The sequence below is a fragment of the Rhinolophus sinicus genome, linkage group LG01 (assembly GCF_036562045.2).
Source record: "Rhinolophus sinicus isolate RSC01 linkage group LG01, ASM3656204v1, whole genome shotgun sequence".
Taxonomy (NCBI): Eukaryota; Metazoa; Chordata; class Mammalia; order Chiroptera; family Rhinolophidae; genus Rhinolophus; species Rhinolophus sinicus.
This window is the reverse complement of record NC_133751.1, coordinates 162849175-162875715: the sequence shown is the minus strand read 5'-3', so window position 1 is coordinate 162875715 and position 26541 is coordinate 162849175. Positions and strand designations below refer to the sequence as shown.

The 26541-nt window shown below is 36.1% G+C and overlaps 1 protein-coding gene and 1 pseudogene across 4 annotated transcripts in view; both read left to right on the top strand.

Moving 5' to 3' along the window:
- The window catches only part of CCDC141 (coiled-coil domain containing 141), a 168252-nt gene that overhangs the window by 38641 nt on the left and 103070 nt on the right, over window positions 1-26541 (top strand). For 3 of the 4 annotated variants that reach the window (XM_019739337.2, XM_019739336.2, XM_074338696.1), the window contains exons 3-6: window positions 4599-4790; window positions 8342-8450; window positions 15956-16209; window positions 21813-21872. In XM_019739337.2, coding sequence (XP_019594896.2) covers window positions 4599-4790; window positions 8342-8450; window positions 15956-16209; window positions 21813-21872 — 615 coding nt within the window. The remainder of the gene's footprint in view (window positions 1-4598; window positions 4791-8341; window positions 8451-15955; window positions 16210-21812; window positions 21873-26541) is intronic. The other variant, XM_074338695.1, reaches the window with a different exon arrangement.
- Window positions 7733-7888, top strand: LOC141568139 (U2 spliceosomal RNA; annotated as a pseudogene).

Here is a 26541-nt window from a genome sequence, read left to right as displayed (position 1 = left end):
TTATTAAGTTCTCCTAGTTTCAGTTCTCAGTACAGCCTTTGTGACAAAAATGAGGTTTCTTAAAATTTAAAACTCCTAATATAATCTCTTTCTTCTCTTTATATAGTCTTCTTTTTTTCTCCAAAGGTTTTATTGGGGAAGGAGAACATGACTTTATTGGGGACCAGTGTGTACTTCCAGGATTTTTTCCAAGTCAAGTTGTTGTCCTTTCAATCCCAGCTGTGGAGGGTGCAGTTCAGCTCCAGGTCCAGTTGCCATTGCTGGTTGCAGGGGGCACAGCCTACCATCCCCTGTGGGAATCGAACCAGCAAACTTTGGCGTTAGGAGCATGGAGCTCCAACCGTCTGAGCCACCAAGCTGGACCTCTTGACATAGTCTTGAACTGACACCCATCATAAATAGAAATTGAGGCCAAGTTATTCCATTTTAATGATAAAAAGTATAAAATTAAAAACATGCACAATACAAAATTAACCAGCCTTTAAGATAACCTAAAGCTTGTCACATGACAAGCAAATGCTTAGATGTTATACTTTCAAATAGCTAGATAAGAAAGTATATTCATTTGACCTAACTCTCTTGGCAATTTAGACAATCATCTGCCTGGCTTAGCCTAAATACCAGAGAGAACAGAGCAGGCACATATTCAGTGGACATCTCTGAAGAGGTCATTGACATGTTTAATCCAATCTGCCCGAGACTTTTTTGAGTTAGCTATGAAATTATCAGGTTCTGGTCTCTATATATGTTGTTTTGTTGCATTATGAATTTTATTTTCCTTCTTTATTAAGCACAAGAGAACCTTGGATGTATAATGTATAACAAATAGTTTTACATGTGTAAATGTATTTGGCAATTCTATGGTAACAATCCCCCAACAGCATTGGCTCACAGTCACTGATTGTATTTCTTACATTACATGCTGGCTTCATTGTAATTACCATTCAGTTTTGCATGTCTGCTTTGTTCTAGGATTCAGACTGAAGAAGCAGCCCTTTGTATGAAAAGAGAAATGGTGGAATCACTCATTGGTTCTTAAAACTTTTCAAGAGTGGCACACAAATCTCCTGTTTACATTTCATTAGTCTAAGCAAGTCTCATAGACAAGCTTTTGTTAGGAGGCATGAGGGTATAAGCCTTTTACAGAAAGAAAAAGCAAATAACTGGGAAGAATTATACAATTAAAGTGTTTATGTGTCTTAGGACATAATTTGAAAGCGTAAGGAGGGAAAGAACTGCTCTAGAATTCTAATTGGAGATAACTCAGGCCAACTGTTCCAGTACAGCAATGGCATGTTTTTGTTTTTCTTTTTTGGAGTAGGTTCATTTTATGTAATTGCAAAAATGAACATAGCATTTCCCCCAATGATAAAAAGTAATATATTCTTATTATTAAAAAATTCAAAATACACAGGAAGATATAAATGAAAGAGTAAGATTCATTAGAAAACACCTAGGTAAATTCCAAGAAAAATGAAAATATACATCCACACACAAACTTATATATAAATATTTATAGTAGGTTTATACATTATAGTCCAAAATTGGAAACACCCACATGTCAACAGGTAACTAGATGAATTCATTCAGTGGAATACTACTCCACAATAAAAAAGGATACATGAAAGCGTATGGATGAATCTCAAAAAACTTTATGCTGAGTGAAATAAGAAAGATAACATACTACGTGGTATCATTCATGTGACACTCCAGAAAAGGCAAATCTAAAGTGACAGAAAGCATATGAGTGTCATCGTGGGGCATGAAGTGGGCAGGGTTGATGGGGTGGACTATGAGTAAACTTTGGGGTGATAGAATTGTTTTTTCTTATGGTGATGGTTACTTAGATGTATACACTTGTCGGAACTCTTTTGAAAAGTACATGAAATGGGGGATTTTATTATATGCAAACTATAACTTCAATAAAGTTGATTTTAAAATTATTGAAAAATCCACAGAGAGCCTCACTGAGTCTTAGTTATCTTGTCATTAGCTTATTCATTGAACCTTAAAGTTATATGTATTTTTAGTTGATTTTCTAGGGTGTGCTAGATAAGCAATCATATCCATTTTCTTAAACTTATCATATGGACTGACAATTCCAAAGCAATGCATACTAATGGGGGATGGATTCTTGACTGTATTCTTCCTGCTATTGATTTCTACTTCAATTCCATTGTGGTCTGAGAGCACACTTTGTATGATTTTTATTCTTTTAAATTTGCTAAGGTATACTTTATGGTCCAGGATATGGTCTGTCCTAGTAAATGTCTCACGTGAGCATAAGAAGAATGTGTATTTTGCTGTTGTTGGACAGAGTAGTCTATAAATGTCAATTATATCCAGGTGATTGATGGTGTTGTTTAGTTCAACTATATCCTTACTTTTCTGCTTGCTGGATATGTCAATTATTGATGGACAGATATTGACGTCTCCAACTGTAATAGTAGGTTTGTCTATTTCTCCTTGCAGTTCTATCAGTTTTTGCTTCCCATATTTTGATGCTCTGTTGTTAGGCACATACACATTTAAGATTGTTATGTCTTCTTGGAGATGAACCTCTTTATTGTTATGAAATACCCATCTTAATCCCTCAATATTCCTTGCTCTGAAATCTGCTCTGTTTGAAATTAATATAGCTACTGCAGTTTTCTTTAGATTAGCGTTAGCACGGCATATATTTCTTTATCCAGTTTCTTTTAACCTATCTGTGCCTTTATATTTAAGCTGGTTTTCTTGTAGACACCATATAATTGGGTCTGATTTATTTATCCACTCTGATAGTCTCTGCTGAATCCAGGAGCAGGTGGGCAAGGGCAAGTAAAGCATCTCAAAGCTTTTCTACAATTTTTAAGTTGTCTTTTTGTTGCTTTAGTGTTCTCCTGTTTGCTGTGAACCTTTCACTACTTTACAGAGTTCTGACAGTGTTGATTAAGATAGTTTGTGCTTGCTTTCTCAATGTTTCTACAGAGGAATGGACCATTGCAGCTATCTACTCTGCTACTTACGTTTGACATCAGATGTTTTTATATTTCATTTGGCTTTTCAATGACCCAACTTTTAAAAAATCAGTTTTTATGTTTTTCTCTAATTTGTTAATTTCTAATTTGTATTTAATTAATCTCCTTTAATTTTTGTTTTATTTTATTTTCTATAATTTAGGCTTGATGTTTAATTTACTTTTTCTTTCTTTAAAAATAAAGTAGTCTAATGCTATGAATTTTATCGGAGAATAAAGTTAGCCGTATGTTAGGTTTTCAGACGTAGTACCCTTATTTTTTTTTCTAAAAAATCTGTAATTATAGTTTTTATTCTCCATTGTATCTAGGAATTATTTTATTAAGTGTTAGCTTAAATTTTCTAAGATATTTGTTTTATTATCTGGAACTTTTATTGTTTATTTCTACTTTTACTACATTGTCATCTGACTGGGTATATCTACTTTAAATATTTTAATGCCATTAATATAAAGGTTCATGAGTGCCTTGATGTGGATTGAACTATTTATCAATATAAGATGCCATTTTTAATTTCAATAATTTTTGTTTTGATTTCTAATTTGTCTGAAATTAGTATTGTTAATCTCCTTTAGTTTTGTTTGTCTTTGCTTACTATATCTCTTCTCTTTATTTTCAAAAGTTAAGCCATTTTAATTAAGGGATGACACTATCAAACATAAATTAGTTGATTTTTTTTTTTTTTACTTAATCTGAGAATGTCTTTTAGTTGAAAAAGTTAACTCAGTCACCTTTTTGGTGTTAATCGATATTTGATCATATTTCTATCATTATGTTTTGTTTTTTGTGTGTGTCCTGATAAATGTGCTATTTTTCGTTTTATCTGTTGCATTTTGCTCTATATCATTTCAGTTCCCTTTTCTGCTGATACATTGGAACTCATTCATATTAATATTTTTAGTCTATTATTTTTTTTAAGTTGTACCTTTATTTTAGTGCCAACTTAAACAATGAAATAGAATCTATGGGATCCTCCTCCTGTCCCCAAATCAGACAATTATATAACCACATGTTCTCCTTAAGCTCCCATATTTTGTTCAAACAGTCTGTAATGTTGGTCACAGATATTCTTATTCTTTACATTGTGAGTATTCTCTTTTAATAACTTAATAATGTTTACATTAAGCTTCACAAGCATATTAACAATAACAATTATTTAGAATAAACAGTAAGTTTTACTGGGTTGATTTCTAACAACTTTTTTTTTCTTGATTACTCTCTCATGGATGTGTTCAAATTAGTTTTTTTTTTTTTTAAATGTGACGTTAACACAATATCCTGTACCCCTCAGAATGCAGATGTGTACCTTTGATACATCTCTAGTGTTTGCACAATATTTATTTAAATGTGAATGCCTTTAACTTGGCCATGCTTCCTACTTTACCACAATCTCCACTGCTCCCTCCTCCTTCTTGATCTGCCTGCCTACATAGCAGTTTGTGTTTATAAATTCTCTTCTAGTCTTTCCTAGAGCACACACAACTTCACATATTCAAGTGTTTGAAATGTGATCCTGTGTTCTTACATTGAGTGACACTCTGCCTTATGCCTTTTTGTTTGTCTGTTTTTCCTTGGACGTAGGCTTTGGAAGATCGGGTATGGGAACTCTTGCAGGAAGCAGACAAGACAGCTGAAGAGAACAAGGATCAGAGTCAAGTCTATGATGCCATGGCTAATACCCTGGGCGAAGCATGGGCAGCCCTGGTCTCTATGCTTGAAAGAAGACGAGAGCTCCTCAGGTTGACCTCTGAATTTTTTGAAAGTGCCTTGGAGGTTTGTGTTAAAAAAACTTCTCCCTTCTCCACATCAGAGTAAATGAATAGCACTCCTGAAAATGTTTTATTTCCACAAACAGATATTGCAGTTGGTTCAAAAAATGGCAGAATAACCATAATATATACAATACACTTTAATTTTGATTGCAAAAAAAATTAAAATTGTTAATATTTTAAATGTAGGCCTTCAAACAAAAACTAAGTACACCTCATTAAAATTAAGTAAACTAATAAGTAAAAATGGGAACTCTTACTCATAATTCATTATATTTCCTTCTGTAGAAGATAGTAATATAATTACTAAATCAAACAATTAGCCCTGATTTTAGGATTACTAGGAAATGTTGGTCTACAGTGTTCTTATTGACTAAAAGTTGTTGACTAAAACTTCCATTGCTTATGAAGAGACAATTGCAGAATATTCCATAGAATAATACCTTGTAAGCATAGCATTTTACAAAGCACTTTCTTAAGGCATATGGTTGAGTTTCTATAGTTTGAACTCATGAAAATATAAGGAAAGGAAAAAGTTCTGGGCCTAACAAGGTCATTTCCCCCTGTGATTTTTCTTAAATTCTGTAATTTTATGAGGTTCCCAATTTCAAAATGTGAGACTCAAAGAACATTATCAAAAGAAGTGTTATATTTGGTATAAGACAGTTATTGGAAATTTCACTTTTAACTTCTCTGTCAAATGGCAGTACGTTCATTTTGATGTGAAAGCACTGCTTCATTATGATAAAGCACTAGCTTTGAAAAATGTGACATTTCCAAACTGAAAATTCAGGGCTTAAATTCAAAATAATGAAGGAAAGGAAACTAGTAATAGAACATAAGAATTGGGGTAGACAATCTCATGCATCATGAACTCGTTTAAAAATGAAAAGGAGCAAAAACTTTATTGTAACTTTTAGGTTTGCTTTCCACAATTTGAACACTGAAGCCCAACTCACACTTCATTCTACAGATTATCTTGGGAAAAAGTTGTCCATACAGTTTTTTTCCTGAAAAGAAGAAAACCAGATGAAATATACCTACAGAGGTCAAATTAAATACATCTGATTGATTCCATCTTAGTAAATGTATAGGTGTCAGCTGCCCTTGAAATTCAGCTAATTTGAGCACAGGAAATTACCTTTTTTTCAAACATTAGGCTCAACATTTGTTTCACTGTGTAGTAGCATTAATGCTAGCTGATTTTCTCTACGATGAGAGATTACTTCCAGATACTACATGAAATAAAGGGAAGTACTAAGTCAACCTATAATTCAACCCAGGACTCTGATTCTTAGTGAAATGACTAATCGTTTCTTGTTTTATTCTGTTTCCAGTTTTGTGGACCACTTCACACTTAGCTGAATGCAAACTCCTACATGATCTTCCATGCCCCTTATGTATGCCAAAGACATTTTTATTAGTGATTTAGGGGAAAAAAAAAAAAAAGATAAGGGTGAAAATAAGAATAGAGTTTTTTAAAAATATCCCTCGTTACCAACTACCCTGTACAAGCTACAGAAAGAAAAGTAGTAAAAAGAAAGTATCCATAAAAGTTAACAGTACCTTAGGGAAGCTTTTTCTGAGCAAAATTGTTTTACTGGTTTATTATTTTTAAAATTTCAAATAAGTTGAAATATAGATATACAGAGACTCTAAAACTTTTTGTAGTGTTCTACAGGGAAAAAAACAAATCACCTACAGAGTTTTGTTTTTCTTTCTTTGTCTTTGAAGATTTTGCTCAAAGAATGTCTTTAAAATCAGTTATTAGAAATGAAATGAATTAGACATGTAAATTATGTGTGGATAGGATTCCTGTATTGAACTATGTGCATGCAGGAGTTCTTTACAAATAGCAAATGTCATCTTATTGCATGGTTGATAATGATTATAGGATGGCTTGTGGCTCCTAAGACTTAACAATCAACAAAGTTTTTCTCTTCTCAAACATTGTACTTCTGTCTAGAAACATTGTCCTGAAGTGACAATGGTGTGTGTCCATCACGTTGTTCTATTAGGATGGTGGAGGCCTTCTCTGTATTTCCAACGGAGACATGCTCATCAGGCTTTCCCATCATTTCATGCTGTTTATAACAGGATCTTATATGGCTATTGTACTAATCATAACACAGTAGATCTTCTTAATCAACTAGTTATAAAAATATTAAAAATCACTAAATTCAAAGATAACAGTTTTGAAAAACCTTGAAAAAGAAGACAAGCACTGTGGTAGCTTTTGTCTTTCTCACTGATAATTTGTCTTTATGAGTTTGTTCTATACTTAATTCAAAGGTAAACACGTTAATTAAAATGTTCTTATAAAGTATAATATTATCTTTGAATCTTAGTGTTACCGTGTTTCCCCAGAAATAAGACCTAGCTGGACAATCAGCTGTAATGCATCTTTTGGAGCAAAAATTAATATAAGACCCCATCTTGTCCAGCTAGGTCTTATTTTCAGGGAAACATGGTAAAATAAACCAACTATTTGTCTACTGCTATGGATGTCCAGTATTAGCATAACCAAGTATGGTTTGCCCTTTTCTAAAATTTGTTTCTAAGATTGTTCCCCTGAAAGTTTTAACATCGCTTCAGTTATCTCCCCTGTATACTTTCTCCATGCAGAAACACAAGAGAGGGCCGTATATTCTTGACCATTTAGGGTGTTAAGTTGCTATTCCTTTTTTCCTTGAAATAGAGGAGAAAATTTCCATTTTTTGTTCTTGCTGCATCAAATCTCATTTTATTTATGTAAATAATACATAAAATTATTGATAAAATTTAAACAAAATTACAAGTTATAGATTTAAAATCTAAACTTTTACCTCCCTTTACCCAAGTCTAACCCCATTCCTTCTAATCAATGTAACCTTTTGGTGTGTATCTTCTAAGACCACTTCCCATACAAATACATATATTTGTTTTATATAAGAAACGGGATTAGACATTGCTTCTTGGCCTTTTGGCTAAGATCAAGTGTAGCAATTGGGCTTAGACTATGCATTATTCTGAAACTTATATTTTTCAGTTGTAGGTCTAATCATAGAGGAAAAAAAATTATATTTCAGTCTTCTCTCTAAATGGGTTCTGAAGTTAAATTTAATTATAATTATGTAGGTCACTGGTTAGCCGAACTTCTGTTGGTTTCTCCTAGCAAACTTTCTGGTAATTCTTTGACACACTGCCTTAGAATGTTAAAAGTGGCTGTATTCATTACATAGGACACAAAAATTTTAGTTGAAAATTTTAAGACATTTGAACAGAAAACAAGTTGGTTTATTTCAGCATACATAACATATTTCCAGGTATGAAAAAATGCAAAAGAATAATAAGAAAGCTCTTACATCGGCGCTTTGTAAGTTGACTGCATGCAAACACACACCCTCACACAAACACCCTAAGCCAGCACATGCTCGCACAAACACATGCATCCTCAAAAAAACACACAAACACATACAGTGAGGCATTAATTCTTGAAAAACATTGGCAAATAACTAAAAGTGGCACGCTGAGTTTTATTTTTTCAATTGTCTTTCCCCTGTGTTTCGGTTGTAGTTTGCCATTAAAATAGATGAAGCTGAAGACTTCCTCCAGAACACGCAGGAGTTTGGGAGCGCCGAGTCCTTACAATCACTCCTTCAGCTTCATGAACATCATACCAAAGGCAAGAAATATATCTATTCCTCACGTACATTTTTCAAGCTTTTAAAAGGTATTAATGTGAAAAGGTTTGTGTATGACAGTGTATTTTTTATATGTTTATGTAGGCTTCAGCTCATTCTAAGAAAGATTAAAGAAAGCTCTTTTTCTGGTCATCTTCTGCAAGGAAGAAGTAGCTATGAATGGTTCTAAGGAAATGGTAGAGGAACAGCTTCTGAGAGATTGTAATAGCTCTGGGAGTTATTCAATCTGCTGGATTTTTAATTTCTGAGGCCGGGGCATTTCCGCCATGTCCATCCATGTAGCCTCAGCACCTATGCTAGCACACAGTAGGTCCTCAAGAGTATTTCTTGTTCGAATAAATGGTTTTAATTCAGTGAATGTTCCTTCCCGGGGTCAGTAAATGAAGGTCAGCCTTTAAATAAAAGCTCTAGGTAAGGAAAATCTCTCTTTCACTATTTCAGTTTTTTTTAAAAAAAGGAGTAGTGAACTTTTTCCAGATAGAAAAATTTAATAAAAGCAGTATAGATAAAGATTTCCAACTCCCTATGAACAACTATGAAGAGAGTCCAATTGTTAACCAACACTTTGTATTCTTGGCCTTTTCCACCAGAATCTGGAATGGGCAGAACTGTAGTGGGAAGGCATGTGTGGAGGGGTAGCTATTTACTGTAATCTTGTTCTGTGGAATCAGGTTAGATAAACAGAGAGGAACAACACTTCTTCCTAATTCGTTCTTCTAATTATTACTGCCAAGTAGAACTGGGGTGAGTGGATGGTTTCCTGAACTCAATTGTAACAGTTCTAACTCAGCGTCTCGCTCTCCATGTCAGATCGTGCTGGACATGGGCTGGAGGTGTCTTTAAAGCCACAAATAGATTTTGTATCTATATCACCCTCCAAATGACCCTACATAAAAGTTCATTGCTTTTCCTAAACTCAAAGGTTAAAGGACTCAATCTTTCCTGTGTAAATTTTTAGGAGATCCTACCACATATATATTATGCATTTAATTTTAACTGATTATTGTTCTAGAGGACGTCTCCCTAACAGGGATTATAAACAGCATCAGAAATATCAGCATTAAAGCAGCAGCCTGCTTATTTTTGTACAGCAGCAGCAATCTCTCTGGGTCCAAAGAGGGTGAACAGAATCACCTGAAATTCCGCTTAGGATACTGGAAAGTGAGTTGAGTCCAAAGTCACTGAGATGGATTCTGTGGTCACAATTCCAGCCAACATGATCATCACATAGCAAGTTTACCTCCAGAAATCTGACAATGACTCATGCTTTGGTTGATAAGATTCAGTACTGAGGCAATCAAAGGAAAGCATTTTACAGAGATGGGTTGTGGAAGTAGGGATTTGTCCATAAGTACTTGGGGATGCAAGTAGATGGGGAGAAGTAGCCTTAATGCGATTTTGTTGTTGTTTCTCTTGGCTCCTCCAGAGTGACTAGGATCTGTGGCACAGGGAGCCAGTGTACATGAGCCATGTGCTGCTTTATTTGGAAGCTTTAGACTGCAGTGTCCTGGCCTTCAGCTGACAGTGAGACCAGTGTCCTGACATTCATGGGGCCACTGGGCCTCCTTTTAATCTGAAGAGATGGATAAAAATGCTAGCCGAAGATAGGAAAAATCGTTTGTTTTTGTGATCACAAAATGTTCTTCCATCCCGATGGCAGGTTGAGTGTGACATTTTTGTGTTCTATGTGACACTTGAAGCACGGAGATTACAGGGACTCTCGTCAGGGTATTTGGCTCCCCATTCATCTTCCTACTGGTGGCCTTGTTTCCATAAAATGAGAGTTGATGAAATTTATTAATCAATTCAGTGGGATTAAGATTAGCTGGCTTGAAACGCATATTCAAGGACAAAATTCTGATTTTCAGGTACGGATGCCACTCTGTGTTAGTCTGTTCAAGCTGCTGTAACACAATACCTCAGACTGGGTGGTATAATCTGAAATAAGCAGCAGAAGTTCATTTCTCACAGTTCTGGATGCTAGAAATCTGAGATCAGGGTGCCAGCACGGTGGGGTGAGGGTCCTCTTCTGGGTCACAGATTTCTCATTGTCCCCTCACGTGGCAGGAATGGCTAGGGAGGGCTGTGAGGTCACTTTTGTAAGAACACTCGTCCCTTTCATGAGGGCTCCACCTTCGTGACCTGACCACCTTCCTAATATCATCACATTGGGCATTAGGGTTTCAACATAGGAATTTTAGGGGGGGTCCAAACATTCAGACCACAGCAATCTCTAGTAACTTCACATTTAAGGAAATAAAATACATCTATAATTTATTTATTTTATAACTGGAAGTTTGTACCTCTTAATCCCCTTCATTTATTTCTGCCACCCCACCCCACTCGTAACCACCAGTTTGTTTCTTGTATCTATGTGGTTGTTTTTGTTTTGTTCGTTCGGTTGTTTTGTTTCTCTGTCTGACTTATTTCACTTTACATAATCCTGTCTAGGTTCATCTGTATTGTCACAAATGGCAAGACTTTATCCTTTTTTATGGCTGAATAACATTCCATTGTGTATACACCACATCTTCTTTGTCCATTCATCTATTGATGGACATTTAGGATGCTTCCACATCTTAGCTATTGCAAATGTTCAGCATAGAGAATAGAGTCAATAACATTGTAGTAACTTTGTATGGTGACAGATGGTAACTAGACTTATTATGGTGATCATTTCATAATGTATGTAACTATCATATCACTATGATGTACGTGAAACTAATAGGATATTATTTGCCAATTATACTTCAATTAAAAAACTACATGTAGGGGGTGGCAGGTTAGCTCTGTTGATTAGAGCACAATGCTCTTAACAACAAGGTTGCCGGTTCGATCCCCACATGGGCCACTGTGAGCTGCGCCCTTCACAACTAAATTGAAACAACTACTTGACTTGGAGCTGATGGGTCCTGGAAAAACACAAATAAATAAAAGTTTTTTTAAAAACCCTATATCTATAAGTATAGCTACCAATTCTAGTATGTTCTGAGATGTTCTGTGAGTAGCACAAAATGCCAATGTTAGGATGGCAAAGGTTAGTAATGTAACTGGAAAAACTATAATCAGACTTATCCCTAATATTCACTAGGTTCCAAATAGCTTCATCTATACTTTTTCCTTATTCATTAATGCTAAGGCTGTGTTGTATTTAAGAAACTTACTCAGTAACATAGCGGAGGTCAGAAGCAGGACGAATGGATTAAAGTTTCTGCCCTCTGGAATGTTATAGAATAAGTTTGTTCCGTTCTCCACATAACAATCCTTCAGATAGTTGAAGACTAACATGTCCTCTCCAGTCTTCTCTCCTGTGGATGAAACAAGCCTAATTAAAATGTTTTCCAGAAAACATAGTTTCAAGACTACTTACTTACCAGCCTGGTCACCCTCAATTCAACAACACATATTTTTTGAACCTATGCCTGGGAGAAACTCAGAGTCATGTGGGAGAGGGGGAAAGGCCCTTGTCCTCAGGAATCCTATGATTTGGAGAAGCGCCCTCCAGTTTTCCAGTGGCCTTTTAAAATAGACATAATACCTAAGACACTCCCTTGTAGGAACAACCATATTATTACTTCCTTGGTCTGAGATATATATAACATCTTAAAATATACATAAAATCTTAAACACAGCTTAGGTATAGATTTATTGGAGTCCATTATACTATTCTCTCTACTTTTGTGTATATTTGAAAATACCCACTGAATGAATTTCAGAAACACTGTTCCACTAAGGAACATTTGTAACATGGGAAAATGTATTAGAAGGAAATATTAGCCAGTATCTTAATGCCAAGTCTGCGACCTTGATATGTTTTAGAAAATACTCATTTGGAAAGGTAAATCCCTCATTGATCCAGTTTAAATTTGTTATTTATACTTAATAAGTATGGCAAATGTAAAGGTACTAATATAAAGTATACTTTTAGATATAATAATCAAAACAAGTAAACAACAAAAATTTATTAAATATCTACTAGGCTCATATCACAAGGTATATGTCAGTAAGTACGGTTTTTATATAATAAGTACAGTTTTGTATATGCAAAAAATACAATCTATAAAAGAAATGCACTATAGAGATTTTGATGTATCTAAATCATTTTACCATTGAGGAAATACACATTACTTTGTATAATCAACTGATGGGATAAATAGCTAGGAAAACATAAACAGTAAAAAAAGTAAGATGTAAGGACTGAAAAAGGAAACTGAGGGGACAATTTATCCTTTTTCAGAATCATTGTAGTTGCAGTAACAAACGGATTTTAGCCTGTACATTTCACAAGTTCACTTTGGCTCCACAGGCTGCATGCCTGGTGGTAACGTTAGTGGTTATACTATCTTGGAAGATGTTGAAATAGAAAACCAGAAAAAGATGGGAAATGGATATTTTGGCTAATTATATGTATTTTGTAGGGACCAGAACAGGTTGGCCTGTTCCACTGGCAGTCTGCAATACCTGAACACCTGAAGATGTGCTTCCCTCTCTCATTTGAAAAGTCGTGTGTAAGAGCTAGTTATGGAAAGGAAGAAAAGATATATGAGGAAACTCTGCCATCTGCCCATACTTCCCGTGTGGGTGTGCGTGTGTGTGTGTGTGTAAGTGTGTAACTGTTCACAATATCATAAGTTGAAAATAGAGGATATAGATAGATAAGTAGATAGATAGATAGATAGATAGATAGATAGATAGATTTAATATATATTATATATACTTATTTGAAAATTTATTTATATATTTAATATATATTAACTATACATTAAATATATATACTTATATATATTTAATATATATTATATATGTATTTATTCTTCTAATCATGTCTATGTATTCCTATATTCTAAATATATATTCTTAGTAGATATTTATATTTAATATTATTAAATATTTATATTTATATTTATGGAGAATTAGTCATAGTGATTATTACATTAAGGTACACAAATTAAAGCTCTTCAGTTTGATTGGCAGGGCTTTCTATAACTTGTCTTCACCTTGTTTCTGCAGTTGTTTCTTTCACTTCCCTGTAAGAACTTGTTCTAGGAAGATAGGCCTTTTTTCTGCCCCTGCCCTTTCCCATCTTGTTTACGTTCACTTCCATTTCTTCGTTTAAGAGATTTACTCTAATTTTAATGTTCTCCCTGAATGATCCCACCCTCTATCCTTGTTCAAGAGTGTGGTTGTCTTTGTTGTTTGTTTCTTGCATTGTTGACTTCCAATCGAATTGCTCAGCACACATAATCGTACCTTTCTCACTCTGAGCAGATAACACCATTTTAATACCTTATTATACAGATCTAGGTCATGTGGCATAAACACTTCAAAGTCTTTCTTTTTCATCTCAAAATGTCTCTTTACAATATCTTCACTTATCCCATTGACGCTTCCAGCTCTCCAGTTGTCAGTTAAGAGACAACGGGCACAACTACCACAGCCTGATGCTAAACGTCAGAATGCTCGGGTGCCACAGTGTAGTGGGTATGGCTTAGCCCGCTTCTAGTAGTGTGATGGTTAGTAAGGTACTTCCCCTCTGGATGTTCTTCATGTTCTCATCCTAAATAAAAAGCAGGATATTCAACCCTGCTAACATTCTCTCTTTTTTTTTTTCTTCTAAGAACAAATGTCTCAAAGATTGTTCTGTCTTGTTGACTTCACTTCATTACTACTTTCCCACTTTTCAGCCTGGTAACTTGACTTTTGTTTCCACCACTTACCCATCACAAAACCCGAAATCTTTTCAATGTCATATATATATATGTATGTATATATGTATGTATATATGTGTGTATATGTATGTGTGTGTGTGTATATATATATATATGACTGCTGACCTCTGTCATCTACAGTTCTCCTAATTCCCCCCACCCTTTTAATGCATGTAATCTCACTTATGCATTTTACAAAAATTTCTGAACATGTTACCTGTGCCAGTCACTCTGCTGAATGCTGGAGATACAGTCATGGTCCCTGCCTGTCCTCATATTACACTGGAGCCAGGTGAAAAGACAGACATTAATTCACTATTCCAACACAGAAATGTAAAACTGTAGCCATGGTAAGAACTGAGTGAGGAACAGTATGATACGAGAACACTTACTAGGAGGCTTTGATCCAGTCTGATTTGTCCTTTGAGGAATTGGCCATTGACTGAGACCTGAAGCATAAAGAGAATTAAGGTGGAGAAGGAAGGGGTTGAGGAGAATGGTGCCTCTGGCAGAGAACACACTGAAAATTCTGGGACAAGAGGGAGTATAGCACGTGTGAGGTATTTAAAGAAGATAGGGATGAAGGGTAGAGAGATTGAAACAATCTGAAAGGGAAGACAGAGACCAGACCATGCCAGACCTGAAATCATGGTAAGGAGTCTGTTCTAATTCTAAGTCAATGGGAAGCCATCGTTTCAAGTGTGTGTGTGTATGTGACATAGTAGATTTAGAAAAGATCTCTCTGGCTAATATATGGAGAATGGATGAATGCATTAGAGAGGGGATGCAATTAAGAGGTGATGATACAAGTTTAGGCACAGATGATTCTTTTTGTAGTGGGGGTGGAGAAAAGTAGACAGATGCAGGAGATAGCGGGTGAAACTGATAGGTCTTGTTAATGGTGGGATTAGGGAGAGGGATGTGTCATGGATGACTCCTGGGTTTCTGGCTTACCAAGAGTGGAAAATTTTCCAGCTGCTCCTCCAAATATTCTCCAAGTGTGGTTGTTTCTTAAAGTGCTGATCTCAACTCCTCCTCTTTTGGTGATCCTTCAATTTTCACACTTCAACTCCCATGTTTATTAGATGTCCAGAGGGCACAAACTGGTAGCCCATTTAGCAGAGAGACGTGTTTTGTTCACCCTTCAGTGTTTTTAATTGAAAAATACAAATTACAAATATTAAAAAAATAAAAATCAGAAGCTTTCATATGAAATCTATATTTATAATTCTTTTAAAAATCAGAAGCTCCATCAACAATAAACCCATATTCTCTCATGTCAACTGTTGGTCAGAATTGGGTGATAACTGATTCTGTTAAACTGAGCACACATTTTCCATCTGAACGTAGGCCTTGGTGTCAGCCCCTGGCTACCACCCATTGTGATTTTGTTTCGCCACTACAGTACTTAGTCTTTAAAGCTCAAATTGAGTCAATCACCTCAGGATACAGAAAGCTCCAAGGAGAGAGGGTACCTTATGAGAAGCACATTATAACCAATAGGACCAGTGCTCAAATCCCACAGTCTGTTTACTCTCTACACTGAGTTACGCCGTCACTGTACTTCAGCATCCTATCATGTGGCAGTTAGCACTATAGCAATTGTTAGATTAAAGCATCTGACCAATTGTATTGTAGGCATTTTGTGTTTGACCATTTGAATTTCTTAGTTTAGTGTGGAGGTTGTTTATATTTTAAATTACATGAAGAGTCAAAATGTTGCTATTAAAAGTTTTCTCATATCACTAGTCTTTTTTTTCTTTCTAATTTTCTTCTAGAACTCTTAGAACGATCTCTGGCCCTTTTAAACAAAAGTCAACAACTCACTGACTTCATAGAAAAATTCAAGTGTGATGGACCTAATGTAAATCCGGAGTTGGTTCAGGGAGCTCATAACAGCTGCCTGAAGATCGACAGTCTTCTTGAACTTCTACAAGACAGGAGACGGCAACTAGACAGGTACCTGAAGCAACAGCGACAGGAATTGAGTCAAGTTCTACAGATATGTCAGTGGGACGAACAGGAAAATCAGGTAACCCAAAGGGGCAGTGATGATGTCCTGACCTCAGCTAGTGACGTTTGATTATTATGTGTACTAGCTATTTCCTGGGATAGTTTCTCAGGTGCCATGGTCATATTCTTTAGTCTTTGGTCCAAACTACCTAAGCAAGTAATACAAAAAAAAAAAAAAAAAAAAGATTTTTATTCCCCTCTCATTACAATATTGATTTTATAAATGGGAGAATTACCCATGAACAGTTTTGAAAATGACTATGTGCTGTTGTTGGATCCTCTTTCTCACTGCCTTCTGGTCACTACTTTTAAGCACATTTCTTTGGAATTCTGAAATGTTAACTGCAGTTTTCTTGAAAGTTGGAGAGGCATGACGGTGCTGAATTGTGCTAGACTGCTGCTAATGTCAGTGAAAAAGTCTATGAGCACAAACTAGAGATAATATTCTTAGAACAGTAGTCTGGTGCCAATGAAGAAATATGGCCTATGGCTGGATGCTCAGTGGTTAGAGGCCTTTGGGGTGGGAGGTTGATGAGTTTGCAGGCTTATTAGAGCTCATTACCCAGACTGCAGGCACAGCTGTGATGAGCTGTAATGCATGAGCCATGCATTCCTTCTGTCCCAATCACTGCGAGGTAAGAGTGGGAAGAACTCTCTTTGCAAAACCCCAAATCAAATAGGTGGGATATTTACTACAATATTTCTAACTGCTCCTAGCTCATGCTTAAATCTATTCAGATTAAGTGGAGGGAATTTTCAGAGAAATGATGTGGAAAGTCTCCTGGTCTGGATGCATAGGAAAGGGTTCTCTTCACATGTTTTATGTTATTGCTCTGATCCAAACTGGAGACACAGACATACAGCTGGGAGCAAATATGAGTCCAGGAGAAACTGGTTCTTACTTCAAGCTGGAAAAATGAGGGCTTAAATGATGATCAACCTTTCAACTAGTATTATTGAGTGCTTACTACCGTGTTGCCCCCAAAATAAGACCTAGCCTGGCCATCAGCTCTAATGCGTTTTTTGGAGCAAAAATTAACATAAGACCCGGTCTTATTTTACTATAACTTAAGACTGGGTCTTATATAATATAGTACAATACCAAGTCTTATATCAATGTGCAGGATTTGGTGTGGAGACAAGTTTTTAATTCATTTGGGTAAATACCAAGGAACACAACTGCTGGATCATATGTGGTAAGAGGATGTTTATAAGAAACTGCCAACCTGTCTTGCGAAGTGGCTGTGCCATTTTGCATCCCCACCAGCAATGTGAGAGGGTCCTGTTGCTCCACATCTTCACTGGCATTTGGTGATGTTAGTGTCTTGGAATTTGGCCATTCTGATTGGTGTGCAGTGATATCTCATTGTTGTTTTAATGAACCTGTTTTAAGTTGGCAATAGTAACACCTACCCACAGAGTTGTTAGGATTAAATGAAATAACATGTGTAAAGCATGTAGCACAATGCCTATCATTTTAAGAGGTACTTAATGAATATTAGTTTCCTCATCCTCCCCTTCCTTGGTTAAGCCTTATAACTGATAAATTCTTTCTCATCTAGCCCGTATTATTTTCTCTGGGTTTAGTGTTACAGTTGTTATAAATGTTGAGGTCTCTTCATACTGTTTAGTTGTCAGAGACTGCTATAAATATATTACGGCTTTAAGAATGCACATTCATGGTTAAAAGAACTTGGCTTTCATTTAAACTCCATTTCTAATAGCCTTGAGCCAAAATCAATTTAATAATAATAATAATAAATATTAATTTTTAATAAAACTGTTCAATAAACTAATCATTTCTTTAAATATAAAATTTAAGCTCTTAATTTTAAAATACTCCATATTACATTTTATCTTGTTAACACCAGTGACAGCAGCTGGAGTCATTAATAAGCTACTGTCACTGTGTGTTTGTAAGAGCACAGATCCTGGGGCGAGACTATTAGCTGGGTTCAAATCCTGACTATACCACTTAGCAGCTGAGTATCTGGCAGTTAACTTCCCTGAGGCTCAGTTTTCTGTAAAATGTCGATACTTACTTGGTGTACTTTCCTCAAGGTGTCAAGATTATCAATCAAGTGAGTTATTCTATGTCAATTTGCTCAGAATGTTACCTGGTACATAGTAACCACTATAGTATTATTAGCAATTTTTGTCATCATGTCTGAAAAGGACAGTGAAGGCCCGACACATCGTGTACTCCCCCACTCGTCCTTCCTCCTGCCATCATATTCAAGTCAAGACTAGTCTTGCATTGAAGGCTAATTTATTATTTATTTTGAGTTCATAACATGTGATTAGATAAAAGTCACTTTTGTAATCTTAGCCATACTTGTTCGATGGGCACTCAATTAATAGTTCAGAACAAAAAGATAGTTGTATTTTTTTATTCTGCTTGTGACTTAATAATGCCTATTTGTTTAAAATATACATGGACCACTATCCATACAGATCATTGCCATTAACATTTGGCATACTGTCACTTTCTAGACCTCTATACAAGCACGAGCAGTCACAGGTGCACACACACACGTTTATTAAAGGAAGAGCTAAATAAGCAAACAACAGCTGATGGAATTAACCTATGCATATTATATTATTACCTGATTTTTATTAAATTGAACAAATCATAGACATCTTATTGTGCCAAAAGCACAATGGGTCATTTTAATGGGTATGTAATATTCCACCATTTGAATGTAGCACAATTTAAACAATATCTTATTGATGAGGAAGTAGAGTCTCTTCAGTTTCTCAATCTTAGAGATAATTATTAATGCTTACTATGTTGATAATAATGTGAAAAAAGAAATATTTAAAAATCCATGTACCTACAAGCATAATTATCTTACCTAAGTTTTTGAGTTTTTCTGAATGATCTATTTTAAAATTTTATTGATGATATAGCAGGAGAGACACCAAATTGGGTGTGACTCTGTTAGAAATTTGGATTCTATGATTGTCAATTTCCTAGATGATCTACCTGATAATCCAGAACATTATGGGACCATGAGTTGATACAAAGGCACATATTTCATTGGAGGGCAAATATTATTTTAAAGGGAACATAGAAGCTATGAAACCTTACATTAATAAAATACTAGTTTTGTCAATCATTTAAGCACTTAAGAAAAAAGGAAAACTAAGTGGAGAATTAGAGCAAAGATTACTGATGAATAATAATGTGATTGTCTGAATATCTGATGCATCGTCTCTCATAAGGGCCATTTAAAAGATGCATTTAGTGCTTCTCTGTTTCTAAGTTCTTATAGCCTAATGCTTTTGAACTATAATAGTTCAGCTAATTCTACATTGGGGAAAAAAATTAGTGACCAGAATGATGGCAACTTAAGGTTTACCTCAGTCACAAGAAAACAAATTAAAATCACATATTTTTCTATCTTAATTGAGATGTGATAGTCTGATAAACATAATTATAGCCTGTTCTTCTGTATCATTGTTATTCAGAGGTAAAAATGTGTACTTGTTTTACATTTAAAAATGAGCAGCTGACCATTTTTTCCAACTCCAGTAGCATCTTAGTTTACACATAATCTGCTGCTTCATTAATGAAAATCAGAAGCAGCTTGGAGTATTTTGTGCATAATTAATTATCTTGGCAAGAAGATTTATGAATGTAATTTTTCTCAATTGCTCCAATCAGGCATAAGTGAGACAAACAGATAAATTAAAACTAAGTTATGCATGGTCTCTTTGTACAAGACAATGTCAAGGACATTGAGGAGGAGTAAGTAAGACATGAGAGCAGCAGATAATCTCTTTTTACTACTCAGATCACATAGACACATCTTTGTGGGGGGAAAGGGGTAATAGAATTCACATTTGGAAGGTTTTATAATTTGAATACCAGCTATATCATAATCGTGTGACCATTGTAATCATGTTTCTTGTTAATAGGCCATTAAAATGTCAGAGATGACACATATAAGAACAGCCTCAGGGCACAATCTTGTACCTGGTGGGCAGCTATAAAACTCTGCATGCACACACAGGTATGTGTGTATATGTGTACATGCACACATGCACGTGTATCCTCCTTTATATGATGTTATTTCTAACTAGGATTTAGAACTTAAATGGTAGCCCAACTTAAATGAATATGAAATAACATACAAGTGTTTAGCTTAGTGGCTAAACATACCATAGTAAGAGTGTTTAAAAAAATATTTCTTTGAATGTAGCTTTCTAACATTGGCTGGCATAAGGACAAAATAAGGGTTGAATTATCTTGTTGATGCTGGTATTCAATAGTTTGGCCCAGTAACAGACATATATGACTTTCCAACCACAAAATTTTAATCACAATTTTATAATTAAAATTGGATCACAAAGTTTCATTTAGCACATAGGCTGTCTCTAGAATTCACTGTAAGATATGCCAGAGTAAATGCACAGTGTATTAAAGGTATTTGTAGGAAAAGCATGTGATTTTGAGAGCAATAGGAACCCCTCCTAATTTTAATGTGTGCTATCCACTATTGCTTTCAGTGACACTGTATATCAAAGGTCATAAAAGAGGGAGTCGGGTGCAGATGGTGTGGATATCAGTCCTAGCTTTTCTGTAAACTGGAGATAATGACAGTAGCTATCTATAGATTTGTTGTGACAATAGATAACATTGTGTATGTAACACTGCATAGAGCACCGCTTGGCATATGGTTAAGTGATCAGTAAATGTTCAGATGTTCACCATATCGCTCCATATGTTGGTGGTCACTTGCTGAGCTTTACTGGATAACCACCAGCACGTGAAATCTTACATATTGGCTAGATCCCACACCAGTTCTCTAAATCACTAGATAATCTTAGCTTTCTAAAATGTTACGATGTGGAGGGTAAATAAATGCCATTTCATGGCTTGGTATACAGCTGAGTTTATTTTAAAAATGTCAACTTTATCTGTAAGATAAAGTTAAAAATCTATTTCTTCTCCCTAACTTTCTCTACCCTTACGCTATTTCTTTAGCTCATTTATACTTACTATAGTTGATTATATTTTCCTTAAGCTTAGTTTGTCACTTATATGTACAGTACTCTTCAATTGGACTGATGGCTTAATAGCACTTTAATTAGGCACAATTATTTAAGCCCCCAAATCAGTTGGTAAGAAGGTTGGGGAACACACACCATAACTAAGTGACATTCTCAGCAGTGATGGGACTGAGGACAAAGCCATCCGATCTGTGTGCTCTCTGCATCACTCTGACCCTCACACCCTTCCATTGTATGACAAAGTCAGGTGTTGCTGCTCTAGCATCTGCTAAGGCCTGGGGCTGCCTGTGTATCTCCTTCCTCCACCCTGAGCTCTTCTCCTTCCCTGCCCCTGGCGCTGGCGATTGTTGGCTTTCCTTTTCTCCTCAGTATTGCTAAGACCCCAAACTGGCTAGGGAGAGGGACTCATTCTCTCCTCTACTCCAATTCTCACAGTCCCCGAAGACAAGCAAAGAGGCACTATTAATTGCAATGCTTTTTGTATGGAGACTCGTAAGCAAACCAAATAAACGGTACTTTGACAGGATGAAAACATCCTTTAAAATTTAGCAGTTATTTATCCTGTCAATATGATGTTTTCTGACTCTCATTTTTTCCAACAACCAGGATTTAGGCCAAAGCTTCAGTATGAACTCCATCAGGCTGCATGACCTAGGAATTGGGAAGGTAATATGAAAACGTCAAACTTTGGTAGCCCTGTAATCTCAATCTCTGTCTCTGTCTCTGTCTCTGTCTCTCTCTCTCTCACACACACACACAGTGAATATAATTGGCTCCAGATCACTTAGGGTGAAGCCCTAAGTTACGTTGGGAAAACTATGCCTTAGATAACTTTGGCAGAGAGGCACATTGCCAATGGTCTCTGTTTCTTTTCTTGAAAAAAAGACTTTCTTTCACAGCTGGGAGGATTTCCCCCGAGGAGTCAGAGGTAATGCTAGAAGTAAAATTTAGGTCCAGAGCTATCCACTATATTGATTTTATTTGTTGGACTAAACAGCCTTCCGCCACTAAATAGTTGGAAGGAAAGAGGCTACCTAAGCACAAACAAGCGCTGAGAGCAATCTTGGGAAGGGAAGTCCTTAGTGCCATTTTTCTTGTAATGTAAATGTTGGAAGAGAAATGATATGTTAACACAAGTCAGAATAATTAAATACATAAAATTATGATTCCAGACAGGAAGACAGATTATCTGTGAAGCTGTTTATAAAGTAACAAATTTTACCTCATGACAAACCACATCTATCAGCTTTCCCATTAACCATCAACAGAGAATACTGGGATTTGGTAATTTGTTGAGGGATACTAATACCTTCTAGTTGACTTCAGTAATTCATGGAAGGCTTCCAAATTCCACAAAACAAAATTGTGAAGATTGTCTGCCTGGAATATCTGGGATGGCGTCCAAATAATAACGAGACAATAATTAGATTGGTCTCAGAATGCATCTAAAATAAATAAATAAATAAATGAATAAATATATAAACCATCCACATTTTGGCAATGATTCTTCTTTCCTCCTGCTTCCAAGTGCTCAGGTATAAACATCAGTGACATGGCTTGAGTGCCTCTTCTCCTATTGTATGTTATCACCTAATGGAGCAAAGGAATATGTAAAGTCTGGCTATTGCCTAATTAAATACACAGCATATTTGACTGGCCTACCAAATGCAAAATAATGACAACTGCCTTCCCTACAGTAAAAAAAAAGAGAAAAAAGAAAAAGAAAAGAAAAAAAACCATATGGGAGCTAAAATGGTTGTTAAAATACTAGCAGGCTTTCAATATCAAAGTAAACAGAACTGTCGCCTATAGCCATCAATTATAGCTGAAAACACCTCTGAACATGTGTGCATTTTTGGTTATTGGAAGAGAGACTCTCAAAAAGTCTTGGGTTAAAGATGATAAATAACTGATACCTTTTCCCCCATGATCAAATGATCCCTAAGTTATGTTGGGGTTTTTTAGGTTTTGTTTTTCTTTTCTTTTGTCTCTAATAGTAACTGGTTGTTCAGCAAGAACTGGTCTGCTCATGGCAAAGAAAATGAAAGTAACTTGAAAAGATTTTTATCTTCCCTTAAACATTTCTGTTAAGGTGGTTTGAATTGCTTATTGCTATCTCACCTCCTCCAACATAGTTTTAAAGATTACAAACTAAGATCTGATCTGAGATTGTAGAACACATTGTAGAAAAAGGGACCATGGTGGTTTACGGCATCTGATGCATCACTTTGGTTTACAGCAGGAGTTTACCTTCTTGGCACCTGAGTTGTTTATTGTCAGAGAGCATTTTCTCTGTGTTTCATGTGGTCCCCAAGGTTTAGTTCTCTCTTTGGCATGAATCATTTGGTCACTAGAATTCTCAGATTTTGCTTGCTGTAGCCTCTGCCCACAACCCGCCTCTGAGGCACTTCTGACGGGCCTGGCCTGCACAGCCGTTTCCCTCTCTAATGCGATATGTCCCTTGAGCCCCCATGGTTGTACACAGGACCTATTTCCATGTTAGAATTAGATCCTGTAACTATAGTGTTGCATTTTGGTTTGTATCAGAGGAAGATTCACAAACATAGGCTAATAAGATCCATTCATTTCTCTTCTCTGGAATCCTTTGGTTCTGCATGAATTCTGACTATGGCATTTCTGCTTCCAACTGTGGGACTTTTCTCTTATTGGTTGTATGACCTTAGGCAAGTTGCTTAACCTGTCTGGGTCTTGGTTTCCTCGTCTATTGAAAAAGTAAATATCTTCATCATAGGAGGGAGGCAAAGATTGGATGAGGTAACTTATAACCTGCCCAGAGTAGTACCTAACACCTCTCTGTAAAGATTGGGTTCATTTCTTTTCCTTTTTTTATTCTTAGCCCATCTCCCAGCAGGGGGTCTACATGGGGCCAGGTTATTCAAGAAGCAAAAATGAATCTTTCCTTGCCCAGACCTATCCTCAGTAGTGCTGTCTTCCAGCCTTTCTGCTCTGGTACATTCCTGCATCAGCCCTCCTCTGTGCATCTTCAGTGGGCCTGCAAAAAAATGCTTAAGTCTCATCTAATCAAATAAAAGAAAAATGTGAGGAGAAGCCTCTTTGTTACCTCTGCTTTCTTCAAAGCTATCATCTGATCCCTCCTTTACTTGGCCAATAAACTTCTTTAAAAGAGTCAGTAGTTCTACTTGAGCACCCCCCCCAAGTGGTCCACAGATGTTTACCAACAAATACTTCATCCCACCTGTCTCTTGACTTTACTATTTTAAATTGCCCTTAATTAAAACTCAGTCTTTAGATCTTCAAATAAGGACATTCCTAATATCCTTGAATTGTAGAACCATCCAATAAAAATATAATGCAAGTCACACATGTGATTTTAAATGTTCTAGTAGCCACATTAAAAAAGTGAAAAAGAAACATTAAAAAAGTAAAAAGCCTCATAAAAAAGTGAAAAGCAATAATATATTTTGTTTAATCCATCATATCTGAAATAGCATTTCAACATTTCATCAATATGGACATTCTTAATGAGATATTTTCATTATTTTTTATACTAAGTCTATAAAATCTGCTGTGTATTTTATACTTAGAGTGTATCTCAATTTGGACTTGTCACATTCCAAGTACTGAGTTGCCATATGTGGTTAGTGGCTACCATACAGGACAGTGCATACTATTTGTCTATACTGTTTGACTGAGTTTTCCTGGCACCTCTCTTTAAGACAGGTCTTTGTTTTCATTGAATATCCCTGATTGCTTCTACTTTGCATCTCTGCTGACTTCCTGTCCCTTTCTCTCTGTCTTCCTTCACCCTTCCATGGGTGTTCCTCCTCCCCTCCAAAAAAAGATCAGCCCCACTCTTTCTGTACCTTAGTTCTGTCTCCTCTGGGTACTGAGTACCTAGAATGTCAAGTCGAACTGGTGAAGTGACCGTGAACATGTTGCTTAGGTCAAGCTGAAAGGTGGGAACTGGGAGAAAAGGAAAAATGTTCTGATTTCCCCCCTTAACTCATCATTGCCCCAAACCAATTTCCAGTGCATACTCTGAATGCTTTTTGTTCTTCCTTTCTTTCTACACCCCCTCCCCCTCAACTCTCAGCTCATGCTTTCATCCTTTTGTAGGGACTATGTTCTATAGAATGTCCTGATGCACCATTTACTGTACTTACCACTCAGGCTTTTGGACAGCAGCTGATACGATTTAAACGCTTATAAAAAGTGCTCTTGGAATATCGATGCAGCTGTCTGCAGTAGCTCCTTGCGGGACGCAGTGACTGATTTACTGGATGGCAGTATTATAGTTGACATGCTCTCGGTTATTTAGGGTGTCTCGCTTTTACATCAGAAGAGCTCTGAGCGCCTATGCTGCCTGCATCCGTCCCACAGCACACACGGTAAATCTGATCTAAGAAGCTGGTCATATGTCTGAATGCCTCATGATGAGACGTCACACGCCCACGATGAACTACTGAGTTTTGTGCCAAATTGTTGTGTTTCCTCCAGTGTGCATTTGACAGTAAAAATCTGTAGATCTAGGGTGTCAGCTTGCCCTATCAGGTAGGTATGTGATCAGGATATATGGAATACCGCTACAGATCTTTAACTGCGTTCTCTCATGGTGCATAGGATTGCCATACAGGAATAGTATCCTTTGGAGATGGAAACAGTATTTGCCAAATCTAGAGATGAGGTCAGTAGATACCTTTTAAAAATCAAAACAACTCATTCCTTCCCTGCTTTCATTACCGCTGGCATGTGTTAGATGACAAGTCTTTGACTCACAAAATTAAATAGGATTATCTAAGAGTTCAGGCTTCTCACCTGTTTTTAGAGATTAGCGAACACCTGTTTGTGCCCATGTTTTGCTCACTCAGACTCTATATTAGCTTTCCCTATTAAAGCATTCTTGAGATGTCTGAGTTCCTCCCACTTTAGCTAAGAATAAATAAACTTTACTCCCAGTACTTATAAAATAAATTATCTCTGAAGGTAGTTATATTCCTGATCCATTTTCCTTTAATGAAACCCTTAAATCATTCCTCTAGTGGTGTTTTTATATGGGCTCACTGCAGCTTTTGTAAGAAATTATTTTTATAAAATTAAATAAATGAACAAATTTTACAGCTCTTGATAAAATACTCTGTGTGCTAATATGCACATTATCCATATCATCTAGTTCTAATACCAGAAAGACAGACTATCTTCAAATAGATGTACATACATAGACATGATACGTTAGGTATGGGGAGCAGCTAATTTGTGTATTATGCACAGATTGCCAAACATTCTGAAGAAAATGAGGCGTACTTCACATGAAAACTTCTATGGGGCACTATTGTTCTTTTCTTTGCACTGATAT